Source organism: Salmo salar, chromosome ssa20 (assembly GCF_905237065.1).
Source record: "Salmo salar chromosome ssa20, Ssal_v3.1, whole genome shotgun sequence".
Lineage (NCBI taxonomy): Eukaryota > Metazoa > Chordata > Actinopteri > Salmoniformes > Salmonidae > Salmo > Salmo salar.
In genome coordinates, this window is record NC_059461.1 from 52,488,935 (window position 1) to 52,516,909 (window position 27,975).

The 27,975-nt window shown below is 46.5% G+C and overlaps 2 protein-coding genes across 2 annotated transcripts; both read left to right on the forward strand.

The window, feature by feature from the left end:
• Positions 1-1,253: 1,253 nt before the first annotated feature.
• Positions 1,254-24,248, forward strand: smtnl (smoothelin, like). The gene is made up of 10 exons (XM_014162186.2): positions 1,254-1,452; positions 1,715-2,464; positions 18,973-19,054; positions 19,164-19,406; positions 19,548-19,610; positions 19,722-19,788; positions 19,932-20,075; positions 20,749-20,872; positions 21,967-22,118; positions 23,243-24,248. Exons 2-10 carry the CDS (start codon positions 1,922-1,924, stop codon positions 23,367-23,369), a joined length of 1,545 nt encoding a protein of 514 aa, XP_014017661.2. The 5' UTR covers positions 1,254-1,452; positions 1,715-1,921; the 3' UTR covers positions 23,370-24,248.
• LOC106580896 (homeobox protein SEBOX) lies at positions 23,376-27,943 on the forward strand. Its single transcript, XM_045703381.1, has 3 exons — positions 23,376-23,505; positions 26,741-26,943; positions 27,038-27,943. Exons 1-3 carry the CDS (start codon positions 23,376-23,378, stop codon positions 27,662-27,664), a joined length of 960 nt encoding a protein of 319 aa, XP_045559337.1. The 3' UTR covers positions 27,665-27,943.
• Positions 27,944-27,975: the final 32 nt, after the last annotated feature.

The following is a 27,975-nucleotide window of genomic DNA, read 5'->3' on the forward strand; positions in this document are numbered from 1 at the left end:
AGAAATGAGATCGGAGAGAGAAAGAATGTCTTTATTCTTTTGGAACTTTTGTGAGTGTAATGTTTACTGTAAATTTGTATTGTTTATTTCACTTTTGTTTATTATCTAGTTCACTTGCTTTGGCAATGTAAACATATGTTTCCCATGACAATAAAGCACATGAGAGAGAGAGAGAGAGAGGGAGAGGGAGAGGGAGAGAGAGGGAGAGAGAGGGAGAGAGAGAGAGAGAATGCTGACTGAACGTCCTGCTTTTAGAAGTTCACTTGGTGAGAGAGTGACACAAATACACTAGGAGGAGGAGAAAGAGGGGAAAGGAAAGGAAAGGAAAGGAAAGGGGGATACCTAGTCAGTTGTACAACTGAATGCCTTCAACTGAAATGTGCCTTCAGCATTTAACACAACCCCTCTGAATCAGAGAGGTGCAGTGAGGAGATGTTGGAAGGGGAAAGGCAACATCAACACAGATGATTCCTTTCAACTGTTCACAGAGTGCTGGGAGAGCTCTGTTCACAAACACAAACAGACCCGACGGAGCCCCAGGACAGCAACACAATTAGACCCAACCAAATCATGAGAAAACAAAAAGATAATTACTTGACACATTGGAAAGAATCAACAACAAAAAACAGAGCAAACTAGAATGCTATTTGGCCCTAAACAGAGAGTACACAGTGGCAGAATACCTGACCCAAACTAAAGGAAAGCTTTGACTATGTACAGACTCAGTGAGCATAGCCTTGCTATTGAGGAAGGACGCCGTAGGCAGACCTGGCTCTCAAGAGAAGACAGGCTATGTGCATGCTTCCAACAAAATGAGGTGGAAACTGAGCTGCACTTCCTAAACTGCCAAATGTATGACCATATTAGAGATACATATTTCCCTCAGATTACACAGATCCACAAAGAATTCGAAAACAAACCCAATTTTGATAAACTTCCATATCTATTGGGTGAAATACCACAGTGTGCCATCACAGCAGTAAGATTTGTGACCTGTTGCCACAAGAGAAGGGCAACCAGTAAAGAACAAACATACAACCCATATTTATTATTATTGTTTATTTCACTTTTGTTTATTATCTATTTCACTTGCTTTGGCAAGGTAAACGTGTTTCCCATGCCAAGAAAGCCCTTAAATTGAATTGAATTGAACTAAAGAGGAAATCTAGTCTGCCTCCCTCTCTCTGCCTCCCTCTCTCTCTCTCTCTCTCTCTCTCTCTCTCTCTCTCTCTCTCTCTCTCTCTCTCCTCCTCTTTCCCTCCCTCCCTCCCTCCCTCCTCTGTATTTCTGCAACCCTCCCCCTGACCAGTAGAGAAGAGGGAGATTAACCTGTGTGAGTGTGTGAGAGAGAGGAGTGTTTTAAAGCAGTGTGCCGGGCAGAGAAGAGCAGACACTCATAGCTGGCCAGCGCTGAGGGGGAATACTAAACTGGAGCTCGAGAGGTGAACTTAGGTATGGGTTACTACTATCTCTCTCTGACACACACACACACACACATTGTACACTCACTGAAACTAAGTTACAATTACCTCACTGGTTTAATTCACAACAGCCTTGTCACATGCCTGGCTTCAACACAGATTGTCATTTTACTTTTCTACTGATTCACTTCACTTATTTTAGAGTCTGTCATGTTTGAATGGTGTTTGCTTTTCGATAGACCTCAGTACTGTCATTCGGAGCAGGCTTTTAAAAGTGAGCTTTCACTCTGCAGGATAGAGGATACCCTGAAGGACTTCCTGGGACAGATGGGATCTGAAAGGTTCAGCTGCAGCTAACAAGACTGACTTCTCCCCAATCTCCATTCAAAGTGGATGTGTCTGAGACACTCAGACAGGAGGAATCGTGTGGAAGAAGCAGCCCCAGAGAGAGCAGATAAGACCCAGTGAGGAACACAGGGACTGGAGGCAGTGGAGCAGAGATGGACGCAGGTCCTCTGACAGCCGAGGGAGAGGGCTCCTCTCCGGAGGGCGAGACGGTGTGCGCTGCGCTCGCCCGCTACGAGGCCACACTGAGAGATGCCGTGTGTGAGATCCACGTGGACGTGAGCGCCTTCAAGCAGGGTGTGGAGCGTCGTCTGGAGGAGGCGACGGCCCACCCCAGCGAGGGCCCCCTAGGCAGGGCTGTGGCACAGCTGCAGCAGGAGAACCGGCAGCTCCGGAGCCAGTTGGAGGCCCTTACCCGACAGGTAGAGCTCCTCACTGGGACAGTGTGCGACAGAGGCGCCCTGATGACTAACAACAACAACAACCACCACCAGCACCAGCTAGCATCCATCCAGGCCCAGACACACAGCAGCAGCCAGGAGAGGGCGAGCCCCCGGTCCCCCTCCACCTCCCCTACCAGCCCTGCTGGTGGCCCCAGCATGGGAGCCCTGACCGGGTCAGCCTCGGGCTCAGCCTCCAGCCCCACTGCCGCCCGCTTCTCCAGCCGAGCTACCTTCGCTGTGTCCAGCAAGACTAACGTGAGTAGCCTTATACAGTGGGGAGACTGGGTTGGTGTTATGGCGAACATAGATACATTAGAGCAGTAGACTATGTCATGAACCTACAAAACTCTAGAATGGTGTGAGAATGGCAGCCATCTTGGTCAGGGATAAATGAAAGTGTTGTGTTTCATTCTGTGGTGGTGACTGTATGTGGATCTGAAAGACTCTCAAGATTGTGCAATGATTCATCCAGAGTGTGTCTAAACTAAATCATGATATGGGGGTTGAACAGACTTTCTTGAACATGTCACAGGGATGATGTCAGAGCTTTGACAGCGGTGGGGAAACTCGGTCATATTCAACTTCATATTTAGACACGTGAGCAGAGTAGATACCAGAAGAAAGCAATCCGGATCATTTCCCATCGCTGAACATTTTTGGTAGAAGTAATTGCTTATTCTAATGTCCATCCAGCCTCTGCAGTCTGAGAAAGAAGCTGTTCTCCTGGCATGAGACCTCTCTTTCCTGAGTGTGATAGATCATGGGAAGAGTCTCTCTTTCTTTCTCTCTCTCTCGCTTTCTTTCTTTCTCTCCCTTTTTCTCTCTCTGCGGTGAATGGTTCTTTTGCACTCATATACTGCTATCCAGTGGTGGAAAAAGTACTCAATTGTCATACTTGAGTAAAAGTAAAGATACCTTAATAGAAACTCACTCAAGTAAGTAAGTGAAATTCACCCAGTAAAATCCTACTTGAGTAAAAGTCTAAAAGTATTTGGTTTTAAATATACTTAAGTATCAAAAGTAAAAGTATAAATAATTTAAAATGCACCATTATCTTATTTTTTACATTTACGGATAGCTATGGAGCACACTCCAACACTCAGACATCATTTACAAACGAAGCATTTGTGTTTAGTGAGTCTACCAGATCAGAGGCAGTATGGATGACCAGGGATGTTCTCTTGATAACTGTGTGAATTGGACCATTTTCCTGACCTGCTAAGTATTCAAAATGTAACGTGTACTTTTGGGTGTCAGGGAAAATGTATAGAGTAGAAAGTACGTTATTTTCTTCAGGAATGTAGTGAAGTAAAAGTAAAAGTTGTAAAAAATGCCTGTAAAGTACAGATACCCCCAAAAACGACTTAAGTAGTACTTTCAACTATTTTTACTTAAGTACTTTACACCACTGCTGCTATCATGTTGCTGACAACATGTTGCTCATGAATCTTCTCCCACTATACTCTTTGTTGAGTGGCACCACAGCTTGCGCTACATTTTAGAATGGATTCAATCGTGTTCTTCAATTTTACTAGTAACAAATATAAACACAGTACATTGTTTGTCACTTATCCCTATCCGGACTGTCATTGGGACATTTGACTAACATGTGAGGGACTGAAAGACAAACACTTGTACTTTGTTACAGTTAATGAGAAGCTAACGCTGCCGTAGCTGGTCAGTTCTAAGGTCCAGTACAGTTTGACACTTGTTGAGGAAGTTTGGGTGGGAACTCAGTTATAAGTCTGGGAAAGTTATCATCTCAGTTCTTGGTGTATTGTAAAGCACAGTGGTGTCTGTTTGAAAAGTCCAGAGGTTTCTCTTGACTGTATCCCAACACAAGGCCCTATGGCTACGCTGCTTTGGAAACTACAATGGTTACGTTCATCTTTTATAAGGTCTTTATTCCGATTTTCACTTTATTTGATTCCCAGTCTTTCCTCTCAGTAAACTCACAGCTGCTTTCTGTAGCAAACTGACCCTTGACAGTCTGGCACGGATGTTGACTGTTAACTGTGACTGCTCACACACAGCCATAGACACAACAAACGCACACACACACACATACGCAGGTGCATACACACGGAAACACAAAAACATGTATGCAAATGACTAATGTCATATACCTCACCTTAACAAAGTATGTTGTAAAGCATCTGAGGATTCTTATGTGATGTAAATATGTTGGTTAGTATGAAACAGAAGTCCTTTGTTTCTCATAATAGATTCTTGGAGATCCCCCTTTCGTGGCCAAAACTTTTTTCTCCAAATTCTCCAAATTTCCGAACAACCAGACAGAGATTGGATCATAATACTGTAGAAAACTAATGTGAGTTCCTCATCTATTGATCCAACGCAAATCTATTAATTGGTGTGTGTGTGTGTGTGTGTGTGTGTGTGTGTGTGTGTGTGTGTGTGTGTGTGTGTGTGTGTGTGTGTGTGTGTGTGTGTGTGTGTGTGTGTGTGTGTGTGTGTGTGTGAGTAAATCAAATCTAATCCGGAATTCAACAGGGAAACGTTATCCTATTCAGATTTATCCTACAGCCACATCTACACCTCTCAGCCTCAATGGCCATGTCTACACTTGACACTAACATAGGACTTCTGCTATCAGAGTACGAAGATCGCATTGAAAAGACAGGTGTAGACGCACAAAAGTCCTCGGTCTGGACGCAATCAGGCTACCGAAAGCGCATACAGTGGGCGACGTCATCAGCTCTCCGCCCACAAGTCTCCAGAAAAGTGTGTTTTGGGAGTGCAATGCAACGTTTTTCATTAAACGTTGGATGAAATCCATTCCTAGCGTGTGAGGAACGAGTTTACTGACCTCATAAATGCTAGCTAGCTAGCTTATTTAGAAGGGGAAAAAAATAGCTTGGCAAGAGTTATGCTAACATGTTAGCAAACGCTTTAGCTTTGCTAGATAGCTTGCTGGCTAGGTTCAGAGGTTAGCTGGCTAGTTAGCTTCAGTAGTTGGCTACCGCCATCAAGTTGTTGTTGTTGTGTTATCAGATTTAGCCCGTTCCACCGTTTGCAGAATGCATACTGCATTTAAATATAGTGCGGGGAAAGGGAATCCGGACACAATGTGGACACGGTAGACACATTTAAATGTAGGTGTAGACGTGTTCGGAATTCCATGACCAGAACTCCATGACCAGAATACAAAATCTGCATGAACTGTCAAGTCGAGACACAGCCAACGAGAGATAGAGACTGTACAGAGACTGTATGCTGACCTCATCAAGTCCGATGGGGCTGTTTCAGCAGGTCTGAGGGAGGGAGCTGATTGTGCTGGGGACCTCCAGGCACATCTGAAGATGGTTTTGCAGCCCTGGAGTTAAGCGTCACCTTACGGAAAGAGCACAGCCAATTGGGATGTGTGCGGGCCTGCCCTGGGCCTGCACTTTTACTATAGGGTTGCTTACAGTACGTCTCCACCTGTGCTCGACTGTGCCTTGGGGACTCCTGACACTCTGATGCAGATATGAGCCTCTCGCTCTCTCTCTCTATCTCTTTATCTCTTTTTTTCTCTCTTTAACTCCCCACCTCTCTCTCCCTCTCTCTCATGAGCAGAGCCTCTATAGAGCCCTCTGGTCCAAACTGGGCCCTGTTTTTATTGAGTCTTCTTGGCTGAGCACAGTTCATCACAAGTTCCCCTCAGTCCCTTCTAGCACACACCAGCTCTCCCAGAGTCTGAGGAGGACAGGTAGTGGGTTTCACTGGGATTTTTGATACTCCTCTTCAGAGAGAGATCTGTTGAAGCTAGGAGCCTCTACCACTGTGCTGGTCAGTGCTGCTGCTCTGACAATACTAGACAGGAATCCTCCTCCTCCCCCATCCTACACCACCTCCTCCTCCCTCCTTCTCCTCCCCCTCCTCCTCTTCCTCCAATCTCCTCCTCCCTACTCTTCCCTATTCCTCCCCCTCCTTTCCTTCTCCTCTTCCTCCTCCTCCGTCCTCCTTCTCATCCTCCACGGCCACCTACGTCAGTCAGTCTGTCTGGTCTCTGCCGAGGAGTCACACAATGCTGCCTGTTGCCAATTACTCCAACATAGCTGCGGTCTCAAAGGGCTATTGTGTCGACATTCTGCCTCATTTGAAGTACATTGACTGAGGAGGGGATTAGAGGAGAGGGTCACACAGGACCCAGTCATCCCCAGACTCCACACTCCTTCTCTGGGCTTCAGGAGTGAGTCAGGGCCCTCTCTTCCACTCCTCCATTCCCTCCTCTCACAGACCTCCTCTTCGCATCTGTTCCCTTGTAGCATGCGGTAGAATTCACACACAGGCATGCTTTCTCAGACAGACCACACCTGCACACCTCAAACCTCACGTTTGCTGCGTTCCTCAGTGTACTCAAGTTGAAGAGAGAGCGGCTGTGCCCTGTTATAAGACGAACTGGATAGATTCCACCCAGGTCACAATGTTATCTTTGACAGTTAGTGTAACTTCATAACACAGGACCACAGTGTGAATCCTTAGGTCCCTCACTGTCCTGCCCTGTCCCTGCCCTGCCCTGGGCTGGGTTGTGTTCATGTGGGCTGTGTGTGTGTGTGTGTGTGTGTGTGTGTGTGTGTGTGTGTGTGTGTGTGTGTGTGTGTGTGTGTGTGTGTGTGTGTGTGTGTGTGTGTGTGTGTGTGTGTGTGTGTGTGTGTGTGTGTGTGTGTGTGTGTGTGTGTGTGTGTCTTCTCTCAGACTGAGGTATCTCCAGGCCATGTGTACCGACAGGAGGGGAGGGGTGGGGGGGATAAGACGTGTGTATGAGGCGTTATCAGTGGAAACTCCGTCAGAGCACGCTCACACTGTCACCGTGAGCAAACACAGACACACACCTCACACATACAAACACATACTGTTATAGAGTACACCCAGAGAGGACTTCTAAAGAGGAGCAGAGCACTCTAAAGTCCTATTATCAAGATCCCTAAAATCAGCTGACAGCTGACACCCAATCCTCCCTGTCACTGCACCACGTAAAATCCCTCACACACACAACACACCACCATCATATACTCTCTCCACTCCCTACAATACAGGACCCCGACTCCCACTACTAACATTACTTAACCTCTGTCTTCTGCACTGCTGCTCAAACATGCAATTTACTAACAGACTGCTCGGTTTACCTTGCAGTGCCATGGGTGCATGTTCGTCACAGTCTAGTATAGTCTGATGGATAGACTGTATGAAGTGGGGAAAAAGTACTAATTCTGCTCCAAACCAAATTACTATTTGTGATCATTGGCTCGCGATGTGCACGTGCAGTGGCAAGAAAAAGTATATGAAGCGTTTGGAATTTCTGGATAAATGGGTTATAAAATTAGATCTGATCTTCATCTAAGTCACAACAATAGACAAACACAGTCTGCTTAAACTAATAACACACAAATTATTGTATTTTTCATGTCTATATCGAATACAGCATTTAAACATTCACAGTGTAGGTTGGAAAAAGTATGTGAACCCCTAGGGTAATGACTTCTCCAAAAGCTAATTGCAGTCAGGAGTCAGCTAACCTGGAGTACAATCATTGAGACGAGATTGGAGATGTTGGTTAGAGGTGCCCTGCCCTATAAAAAACACACCAAATTTTGGTTTGCTATTCACAAGAAGCCTAGCCCGATGTGAACCATGTCTTGAATAAAAGAGATCTCAGAAGACCCAAGATTAAGAATTGTTGACTTGCATAAAGCTGGAAAGGGTTACAAAAGTCTCTCTAAAAGCCTTGGTGTTCATCAGTCCACGGTAAGACAAATTGCGTACAAATGGAGAAAGTTCAGCACTGTTGCTACTCTCCCTAGGAGTGGCCGTCCTGCAAAGATGACTGCAAGAGCACAGCGCAGAATGCTCAATGGGGTTAAGAAGAATCCTAGAGCATCAGCTAAAGACTTACAGAAATCTCTGGAACATGCTAACATCTCTGTTGACGAGTCTACAATACGTAAAACACTAAACAAGAATAGTGTTCATGGGAGGACACCACGGAAGAAGCCAATGCTGTTAAAAAAAAACATTGCTGCACATCTGAAGTTCGCAAAAGAGCATCTAGATGTTCCACAGCGCTACTGGCAAAATATTCTGTGGACAGATGAAACTAAAGTTGAGTTGTTTGGAAGGAACACACAACACTATGTGTGGAGAAAAAAAGGCACAGCACACCAACATCAAAACTTCATCCCAACTGTAAAGTATGGTGGAGGGAGCATCATGGTTTGGGGCTGCTTTGCTGCCTCAGGGCCTGGACAGCTTGCTATCATCGACGGGAAAATGAATTCCCAAGTTTATCAAGACATTTTGCTGGAGAATGTAACAGGCTGACTGCAAAATAAATGTAGAAATCTATGTTATTCAATTATTGCACCTACACTGCTCGCGCACGCTAACGAGCGTCTGCGTTGCCAAGGGCTAAAATAGAAGTCAGTTCTATTTGTGACGCAGATCGCGCTGCAAGTCCTGCCTCTCCCATCTCCTCAAGGGTTTATAGAAGCAGGTACCCACGTGCCATCTCCTCATTGGTTATACCCACGTGGGTGATTGAAAGACGAACTGTGTTGCCGGTCGTCGTGGTAATACTATGAAAGTTTAGATGCCAATCACCATATAAGTTCAAAGAAGAAAAAGTCTGGAAGGAGGAGAGATGACTAGAAATGATTCGGTTGACCGTTTTATGTGTGGATTAATTGTCGGAGTAAAGGACCTTGTGCATTTCAGGTAAAATAACAACTCAATGTTTATATCCCCGGACAAATTAGCTAGCAACAGCAAGCTAGCTAAATAGGACAAATTAGCTAGCAAATGCAAGCTAGCTAGCTAAATTGCCATAAATATTTCATGCTTTTTGACCTGTCCCCAAATTCATGTAATTGGTTCAGAGTTTGTTTTGATATTTTAACCTGCGTGTTGTGATCGCGTTTGGCGTGGGGGGACAAAATAAATGTATGCACGATGGCGTACGCACGCAGCCGGTTTGGGTTCCGTGTCAGGCTATCTGTCCGGCAGTTGAAGCTCAACAGAAGTTGGGTGATGCAACAGGACAACGACCCAAAACACAGAAGTAAATCAACAACAGAATGGATTCAACAGAAGAAAATACACCTTCTGGAGTGGCCCAGTCAGAGTCCTGACCTCAACCCGATTGAAATGCTGTAGCATGACCTCAAGAGAGCAGTTCACACCAGACATCCCAAGAATATTGCTGAACTGAAACACTTTTGTAAAGAGGAATGGTCCAAAATTCCTCCTGACCGTTGTGCAGGTCTGTTCCGCAACTACAGAAAACATTTGGTTGAGGTTAATGCTGCCAAAGGAGGGTCAACCAGCTATTAAATCTAAGGGTTCACATACTTTTTCCACCCTGCACTATGAATGTTTACATGGTGTGTTCAATAAAGATATGAAAATGTAAAATTGTTTGTGTGTTATTAGTTTAAGCAGACTGTGTTTGTCTATTGTTGTGACTTAGATGAAAATCAGATCAAATTTTATGACCAATTTATGCAGAAGTCTGGGTAATTCCAAAGGGTTCACATACTTTTTCTTGCCACTGTATACACACAGGCTGCTGAGGCTGCTGAGGGGAGGATGGCTCATAATAACAGCCGGAACGGAGCGACTGGAATGGCATCAAACAAAATGGAAACCACATGTTTGATGTATTTGATACCATTCCACCTATTCCACTCATTTAACATTTCATTTACATTTTAAGTCATTTAGCAGACGCTCTTATCCAGAGCGACTTACAAATTGGTGCATTCACCTTATAATATCCAGTGGAACAACCACTTTACAATAGTGCATCTAAATCTTTTAAGGGGGGGTTAGAAGGATTACTTTATCCTATCCCAGGTATTCCTTAAAGAGGTGGGGTTTCAGGTGTCTCCGGAAGGTGGTGATTGACTCCGCTGTCCTGGCGTCGTGAGGGAGCTTGTTCCACCATTGGGGTGCCAGAGCAGCGAACAGTTTTGACTGGGCTGAGCGGGAACTGTGCTTCCTCAGAGGTAGGGAGGCGAGCAGGCCAGAGGTGGATGAACGCAGTGCCCTTGTTTGGGTGTAGGGCCTGATCAGAGCCTGAAGGTACGGAGGTGCCGTTCCCCTCACAGCTCCATAGGCAAGCACCATGGTCTTGTAGCGGATGCGAGCTTCGACTGGAAGCCAGTGGAGAGAGCGGAGGAGCGGGGTGACGTGAGAGAGCTTGGGAAGGTTGAACACCAGACGGGCTGCGGCGTTCTGGATGAGTTGTAGGGGTTTAATGGCACAAGCAGGGAGCCCAGCCAACAACGAGTTGCAGTAATCCAGACGGGAGATGACAAGTGCCTGGATTAGGACCTGCGCCGCTTCCTGTGTGAGGCAGGGTCGTACTCTGCGAATGTTGTAGAGCATGAACCTACAGGATCGGGTCACCGCCTTGATGTTAGTGGAGAACGACAGGGTGTTGTCCAGGGTCACGCCGAGGCTCTTAGCACTCTGGGAGGAGGACACAAGGGAGTTGTCAACCGTGATGGCGAGATCATGGAACGGGCAGTCCTTCCCCGGGAGGAAGAGCAGCTCCGTCTTGCCGAGGTTCAGCTTGAGGTGGTGATCCGTCATCCACACTGATATGTCTGCCAGACATGCAGAGATGCGATTCGCCACCTGGTTGTCAGAAGGGGGAAAGGAGAAGATTAATTGTGTGTCATCTGCATAGCAATGATATGAGAGACCATGTGAGGATATGACAGAGCCAAGTGACTTGGTGTATAGCGAGAATAGGAGAGGGCCTAGAACAGAGCCCTGGGGGACACCAGTGGTGAGAGCACGTGGTGCGGAGACAGATTCTCGCCACGCCACCTGGTAGGACCGACCTGTCAGGTAGGACGCAATCCAAGCGTGGGCCGCGCCGGAGATGCCCAGGTCGGAGAGGGTGGAGAGGAGGATCTGATGGTTCACAGTATCAAAGGCAGCAGATAGGTCTAGGAGGATGAGAGCAGAGGAGAGAGAGTTAGCTTTAGCAGTGCGGAGAGCCTCCGTGACACAGAGAAGAGCAGTCTCAGTTGAATGCCCAGTCTTGAAACCTGACTGATTAGGATCAAGAAGGTCATTCTGAGAGAGATAGCAAGAGAGCTGGCCAAGGACGGCACGTTCAAGAGTTTTGGAGAGAAAGGAAAGAAGGGATACTGGTCTGTAGTTGTTGACATCGGAGGGATCGAGTGTAGGTTTTTTCAGAAGGGGTGCAACTCTCGCTCTCTTGAAGACGGAAGGGACGTAGACAGCGGTCAAGGATGAGTTGACGAGCGAGGTGAGGTAGGGGAGAAGGTCTCCGGAAATGGTCTGGAGAAGAGAGGAGGGGATAGGGTCAAGTGGGCAGGTTGTTGGGCGGCCGGCCGTCACAAGATGCGAGATTTCATCTGGAGAGAGAGGGGAGAAAGAGGTCAAAGCACAGGGTAGGGCAGTGTGAGCAGGACCAGCGGTGTCGTTTGACTTAGCAAACGAGGATCGGATGTCGTCAACCTTCTTTTCAAAATGGTTGACGAAGTCATCCGCAGAGAGGGAGGAGGGGGGGAGGAGGATTCAGGAGGGAGGAGAAGGTAGCAAAGAGCTTCCTAGGGTTAGAGGCAGATGCTTGGAGTTTAGAGTGGTAGAAAGTGGCTTTAGCAGCAGAGACAGAAGAGGAAAATGTAGAGAGGAGGGAGTGAAAGGATGCCAGGTCCGCAGGGAGGCGAGTTTTCCTCCATTTCCGCTCGGCTGCCCGGAGCCCTGTTCTGTGAGCTCGCAGTGAGTCGTCGAGCCATGGAGCAGGAGGGGAGGACCGAGCCGGCCTGGAGGATAGGGGACAGAGGAAATCAAAGGATGCAGAGAGGGAGGAGAGGAGGGTTGAGGAGGCAGAATCAGGAGATAGGTTGGAGAAGGTTTGAGCAGAGGGAAGAGATGATAGGATGGAAGAGGAGAGAGTAGCGGGAGAGAGAGAGCGAAGGTTGGGACGGCGCAATACCATCCGAGTAGGGGCAGAGTGAGAAGTGTTGGATGAGAGCGAGAGGGAAAAGGATACAAGGTAGTGGTCAGAGACTTGGAGGGGAGTTGCAATGAGATTAGTGGAAGAACAGCATCTAGTAAAGATGAGGTCAAGCGTATTGCCTGCCTTGTGAGTAGGGGGGGAAGGTGAGAGGGTGAGGTCAGACGAGGAGAGAGCAGTAGGAGTAGCAGTGTTCTCTGTGGTAATCCATGTTTCCGTCAGCGCCAGGAAGTCTAGGGACTGGAGGGTAGCATAGGCTGAGATGAACTCAGCCTTGTTGGCCGCAGACCGGCAGTTCCAGAGGCTGCAGGAGACCTGGAACTCCACGTGGGTCGTGCGCGCTGGGACCGCCAGGTTAGAGTGGCAGCGGCCACGCGGTGTGGAGCGTTTGTATGGCCTGTGCAGAGGGGAGAGAACAGGGATAGACAGACACATAGTAGACAAGCTACAGAAGAGGCTACGCTAATGCAAAGGAGATTGGAATGACAAGTGGACTACACGTCTCGAATGTTCAGAAAGTTAAGCTTACGTTGCAAAAATCTTATTGACTAAAATGACGAAAATGATACAGTACTGCTGGCTGGTGGAGTAGGCTAGCTAGCAGTGGCTGCGTTGTTGACTTTGAACGTGTAGCTGGCTAGGTAACCTCGATAGTTTCAGTACTACCCCTTGTCATGATACAAAGCAACTTTGTAAATAGCTAGCTAACATAACACTAATCAAGACGTTCCTTGTAATGTATTTAGTTTCTACAATGCTGCTCGTCGGTAATAGTTGGCTGGGTTAGGAAAAATGGCGTCGCGGGGGACGGAAATAGCTGGCTAGCTGACCTCAATGGCTGGCTAGCTAACCTCGGTAATTACTAGACTACACAATTATCAAGCTATGACAAAGACAACTAAGTAGCTTGCTAGCTAACACTGCACTAGTCAAATCGTTCCGTTGTAAAGTATTAGTATCTACAGCGCTGCTAGTCGGTAACGGTTGGCTAGCTAGCAGTGGGTTAATGATGACTAGGTGTGTTGACTAAGTCTGGCGCCGCGTCGCGGCTGGCTAGCTCACCTCGATAATTACTCAAACTACACAATTATCTTAGATACAGAGACAGCAAAGACAACTATGTAGCTGGCTAACTAACACTAACACCACACTAATCAAGTCGTTTTGTTGTAATGTAATAGTTTCTGCAGTGCTGCTAGTTGCCACTCCAGCCATTACCACGAGCCCGTCCTCCCCAATTAAGGTGCCACCAACCTCCTGTGGTCACACACACTAGTAGGTTGTGCAAGCATGCATACACGCACGTACACACAACCCCCCCCACACACACACACAGTGCAAATGTGATCTCTCCGTTGTTTTCATCACTCTTGTGGATGGTCCAACACACACCTCAGGAGTCAGATCAGCTCCATCTGGTTCTCTGTCCTCCATCATCATTTATCCCACCAGCCAGGCTGTTCTCTTCCATGGTGCCCAGAGGAATGCATCTTGACCTCACACTCCTCTCCTGATGCAGATCTTTGGCCAACCACAGGAGGTTGGTGGCACCTTAATTGGGGAGGATGAGCTCGTGGTAATGGCTGGAGTGGAATGAGTGGAATGGTATCAAATACATCAAACACCTGGTTTCCATGTGTTTGATGCCATTCCATTTAATCCGTTCCAGCATTATTATGAGCCATCCTCCCCTCAGCAGCCTCTACTGTGGCCAACATGGTGTAATCATCTGTTTCTCAGAGATGTGATCTTGCCCGGCATCATTGGCCCCTTCTTGCCCCAACACCAGATCTCTCCACTCGGGCCTTTTAAAAGCGAGAAACATGATGGGAGCAACTCAGCAACATCAAACAGCTCCACCTCAGCTTCTTTTCACTATTAAAAATGGTCACATTCTCAGACAATGTCTTGGGAACTTAATTAGACCGGTGTATGCCTTCTACTTTACGTGCCAGAGTTGGAAGTTCCCATCACAAGTCTTTCAAGAGCACTTGTGTGTGTGAGTGTGAGTGTGTGCATGCGTGCGTGTGTTTGAGTGTGTGTCTGTGTGCGTTCAAGCCTGTGTGTGTGGGTGCGCGTGTGTGCGTCTGTGTTTATCCCCATGATAAATACGCTTCACATTTCCAGCACAGCCACAGAGACTCCCCTCCCAAATTCATAGCTCTCTCACAATGGAGCAGGGTCTTTTATTCTCTGCCTGTCTGTGTGTCCCCTGCCTGGGCCAGACCATCCAGCCATCCAGCCCAGGGCTCCAGATTCCTGGCACAAACCCCTCAGCATGGCTATTAATACAGTGGAGCTCAGCCTGAGAGACAGACCCAGGGAGGGAGAGAGAGAGAGCTTGAACGAGAGAGAGCTTGAGCGAGAGAGAGAGCTTGAACGAGAGAGAGCTTGAGCGAGAGAGAGCTTGAACGAGAGAGAGAGATTGAACGAGAGAGAGAGATTGAACGAGAGAGAGAGATTGAACGAGAGAGAGCTTGAGCGAGAGAGAGAGATTGAACGAGAGAGAGAGATTGAACGAGAGAGAGCTTGAGCGAGAGAGATTGAACGAGAGAGAGCTTGAACGAGAGAGTAAAAGAGAGAGAGATTGAACGAGAGAGTGAAAGAGAGAGAGGCCAGGGTCAGGGGTGATGGAGGATTGAGAGAGGCATGCGAGCCGGGCTGGGCTGGCTGGCCGCTCCCCTCCAAGGCTGCCCCTGGCTCTCCTAATTACTTCCATACAATGCCCTGTATTTCCATCGCCGTGGTTACAGGTTAATAATTCACTGTTTAGTGGATGACCTCACCGCCCTCTACGTTCACCGTTCTAGAGGGCCCTGGGCCCAGAATATATATTCTATTTCTACATTTGACATTTTACAAACAGACAGACAGACAAGAACAGCAAATGTATAGTATGAATTAGGGGTTTGTATTAGACTTGCGTGCAGTGGTTTGACTCCACGCTTTTCATGCAGCCATTCTGTATGGACTAGAGAGGGTAAGCGTCAGACCGGAGCATGTGTCCTATCACCTCTAACTTAACTGATTGAATCATCAGACAGCCGTATCATATCACCAGGTTTTATTGATTTGTTTTGGTGTTGGGAGGCTGGTATACCGATGTCTTCCACAGCTGATGCCTTGTAACCCGAGAGAGGACTACTAAACCTCTCAGATCTTGGAGTTCTTAGGTGCCAACTGCTGTGCTGTCCTGGGGAGTCGGGGAGACGGTCCCATCTCCCTTCCCTCACCCCCTCCCTCCCCATCCCCTTACCGCAGGGCAGTCTAAACTTTATGTCTGATCTCCTGACCTTTCCGTAGCCAGCAGGAGAGACGGAGAGGGGGACAGACAGGACGGGAGAGACGGAGAAGGGGACAGACAGGACGGGAGAGACGGAGAGGGGGACAGACAGGACGGGAGAGACGGAGAGGGGGACAGACCAGACAAGAGAGATGGAGAGGGGGACAGACAGGACAGGAGAGACAGTGTGTCACAGAAGGCTGCTCAAGTCATCATCACACTCTCTCACTGCAAATCTAAATAATGCAGAATGTGTTCACACATTCTCAGTGGTACATGGTCTTCCGTGACATCCAGCCGGGAACATAAGGTTATCTTATCTGTTTGTCAGTGACATTGGAGTATATCTATTCTTAACCTTTGACAGCATTTATGGTCCCTTCCTTGTGACTGAAACCCTGGAAAACCCCAGTAACAGAGGAGAGATCCTAAAGCATGTGTAGAGGGGGAGCAGAGGAGGAAGGGTATGCGTGCCCAGTGAATTTAATACAAGGGCCTGTGTGTGAGTGCGTGAGTGCTTGCGCACGTGTGTGTGTGTGCTCGGCCAAACAGCCTCGCTCCCACACACACCCATCAGATAAGGCAGGGGCCCCTGTAGTCAGGTGATGTAAAGAAAGTGTTTTAAAGGGCCCCCTCCATTTCTGTAGGACCAAGGCGCCGGCCTGGGTCTCCCTGCTAAATTGCAGGCTTTGTGGGTCTTTTGAGGAACAGGTGTTTTTTTTTATGTGTCTCTCCCTCCATCAGGACTTCCCTGTTCCTGTGTGCAAATTACAGAGCAAAGACCCCTTTATAACTGTACTGCATGCTTGCTCTGTGTGTGTGTGTGTGTGTGTGTGTGTGTGTGTGTGTGTGTGTGTGTGTGTGTGTGTGTGTGTGTGTGTGTGTGTGTGTGTGTGTGTGTGTGTGTGTGTTGTTCATTTGACTTCAGAAGGGGGGTGCGGAGTTAGTTAAATATGCGACAATGTATTGTACATGCCTGGATGAGTAATGTACCTTTTAGTCACAATATATTTGTGAAGCGTTCATAAAACAACGTCCTGTGTTGGAAAGGATTCGTGTGTGATCAATGGAAAATGGGAAAATTCGTACTAGTGAGGCTCATTGTATGGCAGGGTGGTGTTGTTGTCCATAATCGCTATCTATCTCTGTTTCTGTGCCCAGCGCTGTGCCCAACATACTGTTATACCCCCACTCAACTCCCCAGCCCAGTGTTCTCTCACAGCATGCCGCCATTGTTTTCACGTTCCATTCCACAACCACTCAATGTTCCAAGAATGTCAAATGTCATCCCGAGAAACAGGCTTGAATATCCTCTCATATAATCTCCAACTCCACCCCGACTGGAGTTCACCTAGCTAACGCTCTTTATTGAAATGTCACAAAGTTAGGTGCCATGACATGTCAGCTTTGTAACACGCTGCAAGACTCGCAATATAACAATCCACTTAGATTATCTTCTGTTTGCACATCAACATTTCTATGGCACGTTGCCAGGTGGGAAAAATTCCCACCCATGGCATTTTTGGCCAAGGTCACATGGGACAGCTGTGATATTTACACCCTTATGAAATACCCATGTGCCTAGGAGAACCCACTGTCCCACTCTACCCCACTCTACCACCACAGCCTATATTAGTTTCATTCCTTTGAATACTGTGTTGGCCCTGATGCTTTGAGTCTGTACTCTGCTGAACCAGGTCAGGGAGGGAGGGAGGGAGGGAGGGAGGGAGGGAGGGAGGGAGGGAGGGAGGGAGGGAGGGAGGGAGGGAGGGAGGGAGGTGCAGAGGTATTGTAGTGTTTAGGAGTGGGGTTACAGTGCTGCTGTGTGGGGATAAGTGGGGAGATTCTAAGGTAGTTATCCTCTCTCAGGTCGGGTGTGCCTCCCTAGGGAGAAGAAACAGTGGAGGCTCCTAGAATGGCTACATTGGTGTGTGCCCAGTAACACTGCTTCTAAGACAACAAAAATGTAGAAACTGAGAAACTAAACACACAGGACAGGGGGTTTCGTCTTTGATTCAACCCTGTAGGCTAAGACTGCCCCCCCCCCACCCCCCACCCCCCCTTTCTCATGAATCAGTGTAGCAGACTGAGGGCTTTTCCACATTTTCTACTTAATTTCACGATTTCCTCCAAATATTTTATAGTTCCCCACTGATAATTCGATGACGCACTCTCAGGGTTGGGGGATTTGTTGTTCCAGGAAGGCGGAGAAAGGGGCTTTTGTGTGCTCCTGCCTGGGCATGTGCGTGCATCGGTGCGAGTGTTGGTGTTGCTCTGTGGGGTTTGCCTTGATTCCGGGTCATCCTCTTTAATATAGCATTGTATCTGGGCAGCTCATGACAGCAGAGCTGACTACACACACTGGGTTGAGCTCCACATTGTTTTAACATTGTCTGAAATGCACAAACACAATAGAGATGATTTGAAAGGTGCCTTCCTTCCATTCTCAATACAGTTTAGCTGCAGAACTATTTCTGAGATCCAAGATCAGATTAAACATAGGCGGTGGTACACTCTGCGTTCGATCGGTTTTACCCGAAAATATTGACCTACTTTTATCTTCAGGCCCAGAGCACCACAGTCTCACACACGTGTCTGGTGGCCCATTCAGACAGGAGGAGAAGTGTGACTTAGTACAGAAAGTTTCCATGGCTGGGACACACCAAGACAGGAGGAGCTCTGAGTTTCAGCCAGAGCATCAGAGTTGATCGGGGCTCAGGGGCTTCTATGGTTGAGCGGGGGATATTTGTCTCCACCATCACCTTCTCCCAGTGGGACAGCCAGCTGTTCCCAGCTCCCTGCTCCCATTGGCTTTCCTAATGCTGTAACACACACACGCACGCACACGCACACACACACAACCCAGCAGCAGCATTCCTCCCTGCTGAGGTCACCTGGCTCCTCTCTCCCCTACAGCTCAATTACTGACTTTATTTTCACTGGGAGGAATGTACAATTTCTTTGATAATAACTGTATATAATAACTTGTATTGCATGTGTGTGTGTGCGTGCTTGCGTGTGTGCGTGCTTGTGTGCATACGTGCATGTGTGAGTATGTGTGAGAGAGAAAGAGCAAGGAAGAACAAGACAGAAACATGACACATCCTCCACAGACAAATCACACAGCCCTCAGTCACTTCCTGGTTGTCTTCCTGAAAGGCTCCTCTGTGGATTGGCTGATTAGTCTGGCACAGTGTACTGAGCCCCAGTCGCTTACTAATGAACGTAATAGATGTGGTGTGGTAGTAACATGGCTAATGAGATGAAAAATGGAGAAAATGGATGCCATTAATGGGAAGTTGAAACATGTCAGCACTCTGAAATGACTTGATCTGATGATGTCTCAGATAACATGCATATTCTGTCATCCAAAAGATATTCATATGTTTAAAGGGCCTGTCTTCAAAATACTGTTGTTGAAGACATTGTGACACCTGAGTACTGTAGGGTGAGGTGTTTATGTGATTCTCTCTCTGTCTCCTGTAGAGTATTGAACGTGAGGAGCCAATAGAGGTGGATTCAGACCCTGTATCCCCTGGACTGGAGAATGGACACTCTACTACCCCAGGTAATGCCTGTTCTATTCTCTACCATCTCAGCTACAGTAGAAATACAACCATACACACCATCCATGTACTGTATGAGGGGATTTATTTTCTCAATGCTTGTCCAATCAGAAAACTTGACAGTGTCACATGGAACGAGCTCGCCAGCCAATTATAACGTCCCTCATGAAAGCACGGCTCCTGTTGCCATGCGGATGCCACACCTACCCATCACCGCCACAACCAAAACGGCTGACCCCTCAGTTATGAAGAGCGAATCTCCCACCAGTCCCGTACGCTCTAAGCCCTCGCCTGTATCAGAGCCTACTGCCAACAACCAGCCTCAAGCCATCCAAGAATCCCCAATTCAACCAGGTAAGAGGGACCAGACATCAGCTGAAAGCTGTCCAGACCAAATATTTGAACTCTCAACTTTCATATCTTCCTATGGTTCTTCTGCTCCGTAAGCCATAATATCCTTTGATTTGTTACACTATTTGTCCTTTTGTTGTTCAGTGTCGTCGATGAAGACATGGACCCCCAGTCTCAGCCGAGGTCTGGGCTCTCCTCGGCTGTCAGGTAAGAGGGATCTATCAAGTCAGGCTTGTTTCTAGAACTGGAACTAACCAGGCTCACACAATGTTTTATTCCCACCGTTTCCTTATATGTTCTTTGATTTGTCATTTGCAGAAAAGTCCTTGTCCGCTCCCCCGAAGTCAGTGACTTACTCTGGCCTCATCCAACACAACACAGACCGGTGAGTGAACTATTCTTTACTCAGTCCTAGAGAATTGAGATAGTCCCTGCTTTAACCCACATGCAATAACCCACTTGGCATTTCGAATGGCCTCATTGTGGCCCAAGTTGATGTGGGACACTCCTCCGTTCTCCGACCTGCAGGGTGGAAGATGTGGGCGGGGACATGCCTTTTGGAAGGGGAGTGGAGCGGAGGCGGGAGCTGGTGAGGTCACAGACGTTGCCGCGCAACCTTGGCGCTCAGACCCGCCGGTCCATCTTTGAAAAGCTGGATTCTGAAGCCAGCAGGTACCACCCTCTCTCCTCCCACCATCATCTCTCTTTCTATGCCATCCATCCCTAAACCAATAGGTCCTCTCTCTTTCCCTTATATTATCCCTCCTTTCTTCTGGGTAATTCTTAACTCGCACAGTACTACATAGAGCCATGACTAAATGGAACTCTATTCCACATCAAGTAACTGACGCAAGCAGTAAAATTAGATTTAAAAAACAGATAAAAATACACATTATGGAACAGCGGGAACTGTGAAGCAACACAAACATAGGCACTATACACACACGTACACATGGATTTAGTACTGTAGATATGTGGTAGTGGTGGAGTAGGGGCCTGAGGGCACACAGTGTGTTGTGAAATCTGTGAATGTATTGTAATGTTTTGAAAATTGTATAAACTGCCTTTATTTTCCTGGACCCCAGGAAGAATAGCTGCTGCCAAGGCAGGAACTAATGGGGATCCATAATAACTACAAAATACAAATAAAATTCATACTTCGTTTGCATTACAATTCTCTACACTTGCACACTCTCTCATAATGGATTTAACAATGGTGGAAAACCACCACCTAACCAAAGGGAGTGTGCATGTGTACACTTGGGGAGAACAAGAGAGAATGGGGACGCGACTTCTGTCATGTTTTCTGGCTCATCGTGTTGACCCCTGTCCCCGCTCCTCTCAGTAGGCCCAAGCCCATGGACTCCAAGCCCAAGCTGAAGCGTTCTCAGAGCTTTGGTGTGTCCAGTGCCAGCAGCATCAAGCAGATTCTTCTGGAGTGGTGCCGCTCCAAAACCATAGGATACCAGGTGAGACTGTGGTGACAGAACACAGCTACACACCGGAACAGAGACCTGGCCCGTATTCACAAAGCACCTCAGAGTAGAGGCTGATCTAGGATCAGGTCCCCCGTTATGAATACAGCCCTATAGCAGCCAGTAACAAAGATAATGAATATGGAACTGTCATCTGGTCATCTGAAATGGATCCACTACACAGGAGAAGTCTATGTCTATTTTTGCTAGTTCCTGAACAGCGTAGTGAAATGACTCCCCTAGTTTCTCCATGGCTTAAACCATTAGCATGTAGCGGAGCGTTAATGTGCTAATGAGATGCACCTTGCCATGGTTATGCTGCATACTGAACTTAGCGTATTATTGTATTATATTGAATGTTTGTGTGTGCATTTGTGTGTGTGTGCGTGTGTGTGCGCGCGTGCATGCGTATATGTGTCTGTGTGTGAGCATGCATATCCTTGTCTGTGCATGCGTGAGTGTTTGAGTTACGGCTCAGTGCTAGGGCTGTTGGCTTCACTCTGCAGCAGCAGCTGTGCCAGTCTGTCCATGTGGCTCTGGTTAAACAGAGAGCTGTCACGGGCCAAGGCCTGGCCCCGCAGAGCAAGCAGCACCGGCCGCTTCCCGCAGGCAGCTCCTCCTCACACTCAGACTAGAGACTCGCCTGGCGCTCGACAAACATGACAAGCTGGATTTTCCCACTGACACGCTGAGGCTTTTATAGGCTAGGCTAAGGACACCAAATAAAATGTGAAATGACACAGTTCTGAAAGCATGTCCAGTTGGAGAGAAAGGAACGCAGGGAGAGGAATTGAGGATAAAGACCCATTCAGCAGACCTGTTCTGTTTTTCCCGTTATGACAGCGGGACCGACAGAGAAACCTGTCGGAGAGGTCATGTCATAAAGTTAGAATAGGTAGCCAATCATTTTTATAGGTCTTTTTCGTATGTCTGGTTTATTCTTACGTCTCTTTCACAGTGTCTCCGTATTCTCCCGCTAAACACATGTGCAAGTACACCACACACACTCAGAGACATTTAGAGTCCAGACACACACGCGTGCACGTACACGCAACCACACACTCCTAACTCTGTCTCTCCGTCCGCAGAACATAGACATCCAGAACTTCTCGTCCAGTTGGAGTGACGGCATGGCCTTCTGTGCCCTGGTCCATTCCTTCTTCCCCACTGAGTTTGACTACAACGTGCTGACGCCTGTCGACCGCAAACACAACTTTGAGCTGGCCTTCGGAACGGCGGAGTAAGTGACTTTTACATTGTAACAAGCGTCATCCATACATCCTGTATAGTGCTTCTCAGCATTATACACTGAGAAATGGCTTAAATTCTCCATGGCTTAAATTCTCCATGCACTCCTCTCATCCATTCATTATGTAGACTAGAGAAGTATCTGCCTATTCGTGTGCACTTCCAATGTCGCTCTCCTCAAGTTACCTGCGTAAATACATTTAGAGTCACAGTGTCCCTGGCCACCATACAAATAGAAATTGCATAAATGGTGTTGATACATAAAACATTATACCACTGAGATGATCTTACAATGTTTCTGTTGCATCTTGGTAAAGAGTGTCTGTAGCCCACACGTTACGCCAACGAGGCAGCCGCTGCCAGAGAATACCCTCTCCTCTCCCCGGGTCCCCAGAGTAAACTCCTCTTCCTTTCCCTCTGCTCTGCTTCCATCCACTCCTCTCACATTCCTCCAGCCTGACCTCACTACTAAGAACACCGCTGCTGCAACACAGCCTCCCAAAGTCCTCCTGACACATGGATACATGCAGAACACCGACAAAATAAAGATCAAAACCGCGTGTGCATCTCACCACATACAGAGATAGTTCTAACGCATGAGCTTCTGTACTATACCACAAATTAGAAACTGGGTGGTTCGAGCCCTGAATGCTGATTGGCTGGCAGCCTTGGTATATCAGACCGTGTACCACGGGTATGACAAAACACTTATTTTTACTGCTCTAATTACGTTGGTAAACAGTTTATAATAGTAATTAGGCACCTTAGGTGTTTGTGGTATATGGCCAATATACCACGGCTAAGGGCTGTGTCCAGGCACTCCGCGTTGCGTCGTGTTTAGAACAACCCTTAGCCGTGGTATATTGGACGTATACCACACCCCCTCGGGCCTTATTTCTTAATTAGTCCACATTGTTCCATGTGATCTATTATCCTGGTCCTGGATCTGTTTGTGCTGTCTTGCCAACAACATTGATTGACCATAGATATGAGTTTGGAAAACAGTTCAAACAGATCTGGGATCAGGCTAATGACCTTTCAGCCCCCTTAACTAAGGAATGACATAGATAGGCCTAGACTCCTCCTGACTTGTACTGTGCCTTCTGTCTGATTCAGGGAGAAGGCGGGCTGTGACCGGCTCATCGAGGTGGACGATATGATGGTGATGGGGCGCAAGCCGGACCCCATGTGTGTCTTTACCTACGTCCAGTCCATGTACAACCACCTGCGCAAGTTTGAGTGATGAACGATGACCTGGCAGCTACTCGACGACATCACCGCCCCACCACCACTACCATCAGTCTCTTGCTTTCAGGGACAGCAGCAATGCACACTGAGTGACTACACTTCCCCCTGCTGGAATGGACAGAGTATTACAAGTATTTCTTCAGTTTGAGAGATGTTTCACTCTGCTATGTTGAGTGCTCACAGCTATTCACAAATACAAAAGGCTATATTATTCCTGTTTGTCTATGAATGGCTGGGTTTTTATTCCCTGAAAGTCTGTGTTACATTTCAGAGAGAGGGGAAGGATCTTTCTCCCTTTTTTTTTTTGGTGACCGAATATTTTTAAGGCTTTTATTGGCACAGTTGCTGTTTGAGAGAATGGGAGAATCAACTCTTTGCTGGAGAGAAAAAGTAGTCCCGTTGGAGAAGCTGCAAGAGGACTTGAACAGTAGGCCTATAACACTGGACAAAGGACTGAGGATCCTGAGGATTGACACAAATCAGTCTAAATAGGATGCTATCATCATTTGGTTCCTTCTAGATGTGCATTTGTTCAGGCTTCATTTACTTTATTGTCCCACTGTGGTTTCTCAGACCCGAATGTGTCCACAAAAGGCCTTGCATTGCAGCACAAAAGAAAAGCTATACCAAAGTTAGCTTTTTCATCAGCTGAACAGAGGAACCCATGTACACTCGCTATAAAGTTGAATGGTTTGCTATTTAAAGAGCTAGAACTGCAAAGATGAACTGCACATATGCATCAACTCAGATGCAAAGGTAAAACGGCCTATGTTCTTATAGTGGTCTTGTTATGGTTGTGATTTTATTTTATTTTCATAGACAAAAAAAAAAAGACAAAAATAAAACCTCAATAAATTATCACTTGTTTCACACACTCCTTCGTTTTTTTGAATGTCATTATTTTATACTCGGCCTGTCAGTTCATTCTTGACTCGAGTAAACTTTTTGTAATTTTAGTGCACAATTTTTTTTTTATGTGATTAATCGTCTGAAAGCATTGAAAATACACATTTGGAACAACACAAATAAATATTCATAACATTTAAAACTATGTAAAAAGGTGCGCTATTTGATAGATTCCCCCGCTCCCCCTACCTCCGGCTTCCAGTGGGGAGACCTGAGGTCAATTTACCCACGCCCCCTCCCCATCTCGTACTTCCTAGCTCACAAACTAGAATCAGGGCGCCCACTCCGACAAGGTTAATTGACCCACAGTCCCACACGGTGACATGATATCATTGACGTGACGTGCAAATGAGCGATAGAAAACCGATCGCGCAAATGTCACCATTCCAAATGTTTTGGTGCGGGCATCTTGCCTCCCCCGGCAAGATGCCGCCCTGGGCGGCTGCCCATGTTGCCTATACCTAAATCCACCACTGCTTTGGACAAAATCAAGCCCTTCACACTGGGCACAGAAGTCAGATCAACATGTAGTTTTGATTTATATTTGGTTGAGTGATCAACTAACGTGAATTCAACGTGAACTCAACAAAACATTTCACCATGTCATTGGATTTAGGTTAAAAGTTGGGTGAAAAAATGATGAAATTCCCTTACATTGATGACTTTTTGCAAATCCAATCAGATTTCCACAACATCACAGATTTGGGGGGTTGAAATTACTTGGAAACAATGTTGATTCAACCAGGTTTTGCCCAGTGGGTTGTAATACTTTTTGTATTAAAAAAAAACATCTTAAATTACAGCTCCATTTGAGCAAATCTGAATTTGTGATTAACCGTGATTAATTGACAAATCTTACGATTAATCGACAAATCCTGCAATTCACTTGATTGCATTTTTTATTGTTTGATATCACTATTTAATTATATATGTAATGGTCTTCAGGATTACTTTAGCAATAAATGCACACATTTGAGGACAAAAATCTTATGATTATTTAGCATGATCCATTCACAAAAAAAGGAAAGGGGTAGGGCAGGCCAATATAAATCATTACTAATTGGCTCATTAAAAAAAGAGAAGTTAAAGAGTTGGTTCTTGTACAATGTGTATTCCTCTAAACTCTTCCAGCTTCGTTCAGAAATGTAAATTCGGGGATCTGTGTGCGTTGGTGTATTTAGAGCTTCTCTCAGAAATTTTACGGGTGTTCAAGGGAATGTAAATCGTTCACTAGGCTAATTGACTTCAATACACAGGAAGAGAAAGTGTGAAAAAAAGCTTTTGAAGTTGCCAGGCTTTTTCCTGCACAAGATAATAGTTAGGCTATTGTTTACTTTTCGTTCATCCTAATCGCCCCGGAAAAAAATATCAACATATTGTAATGAATAGAGAGAGAGTAAGCAAGTACCTTTTTATAGGCCCAACTCAACAAGTCAATTTGGGAAGACAGCGGAAAAAAAGATAAAGCACAATTTGGCACTTAATATTTAAGTAGGCATGTGCCAAATGACAGGACAGCAAATTGAGTGCTGAATAACAAATATCACTCTCGCAGCGAACGTGGTAGGATACAGTAAGCCTATGTAGATTGACTCTGCTCTGTATGTCCAACAAGGTCTGCCTGCCCTGCGCTCCAATCTCCACGGGGATCCTCTTTGCAGTCGATTGACCCGGGACGAGATCTGACAGTCTGACCCAGGGAGTGTCAGACAATAGCGACAGCGGAAACAGCGGGTTTATACACCATTGCCGCTTTCATCTGTTTCTTGCCGCTCACCATCTGCAATTGAGGATTAGAGAGGTGGGCACTGGGCACCACTATAGGCCTATAACACCTGAACGTGCCTAGATTAATGTGGTGTAGACCGTGGGCGGCATGGGATTGAAAGGGGAGTTCCCGCTTTAAGAGGACACCGCTACCCAGCGCTGAGTGCATCATTTACGCATCACCAGACCAAGCCGCAGAGGTACATGGAATTATGTCTCTCTTCATCAATCAAGAATTCACTGCACACAGACTGACTGACAATAAATATATGGATTTTACTGCGCTTTTTGGAGACCAAGATCAATGTAAAGGTAGGCTAGTGACAGTTATATTTGTTTATTGTCTTTTATAGTTTCCTTTAAGATGATTTTATTATAACAAGCATTTATTAATTAAATTATCAATATTCTGTCTAGATTATGCCGAAAATAAATAGCGCACAAACAAACAAACAAAACCATAAGGTTATTATATATAGAAAGATATTCATTGATATAAACAGAAATGCAGATGAAAACAAAACGAAAATATATGGTACGCTTCGTTTAGTAATTCCTCAATTGTCTTAAATAATTTTCAAACGCTACACCGATATTTTAGGCTACTTAAATAATAATCTATGAACCATATGATTGGCCCAATTTTTATTTCGATTTTCAATTCTCAAAAATGTTGTTTTTGTTGTTGTTTAGACGTGAGGAATGACAATGGAGTTTCATCACCCGAACCTGAGAGAGGCGGGTTTACAGAGGGCCAAAGGAAGCGCAAAAGAACCATATTCAGTCGCGCACAATTATCTGAGTTGGAACAAGCTTTCGCTCTGACGCCGTACCCAGACATCACTCTCCGTGAACGCTTGGCCGCACATACACATCTACCTGAAAGCAAGATACAGGTTTGTGTAGTGATAATAACTAAATGTAGATATTTACACTTTCCGGAAATAGGCTACAACAACATATTTACCTGACTCTACTCATTGTTCACAGGTGTGGTTCCAAAACAGACGGGCAAGAAGTATCAAGAGTGGAAGACTCACCAAATCAACCAATACAACTTCTGGAAAAGGAGGTGCAAAATGCCTACCTCGCCCAATAGTCCCCTCCCCTGGTCCCTCCTTCACCCCAACCACAACGGGGGAAATGTTCCGACCAGACCAGATTCAGTGTGATGATGGTCAGCAGTTCTACTCCGACTGGATCCGTCTCTACAGCAACCCTGTGTCTCATCAGTTTACACCCGCCTCCCCAAACCTGGCAGAATCCCTACTGTGGGAGGAAGACTGCCGATCTCACCTGGAATCTCTTGCTACTACCACTGCACCCGTTGGAAGGCAAGCACACTCCTCGCGGCCATACCGGGATGGGTTCAACCAGCCCTGCGTGGGCACCTCAGGGTATAGGAACTTAAAGCCACAGACTCTAGCTGGCTCACAGGCAAGATATAATCATCAAACCTCAGTGGACCAGGTTGTCCCCTCCCATCCGCAGCAGATGTACTGGGATGTGACTCAAGGACAGGGTCATCATCCTCAGGTGGGCCCCCAGACCTCCATCGGATACATCTCAGACCTGATCTATAATGCTGCAATTGTCACCAACTTCCTGGAGTTCTAATTTCCTGCCCCTGCTTACCTATTGTATAGCCTGGTGGTCCCAACTCTGATTGTGCTGTCTTGCCAGGTATTGGCAAAACAACACAAACATATTTGGGACCACTAGCCTATACCGCTTGCCTAATACATTGCCTTCAGAAAGTATTCACACGCCTGACTTTTCCAGATTTTGTTGTGTTAGAGCCTGAATTCAAAATGGATGAAATACTTTTTTTTCGCACCCATCTACATGATCTTACGTGCAATACCCTATAATGATAAAGTGAAAACATGTTTTTAGACATTTTAGAAATTTTATTGAAAATGAAATAC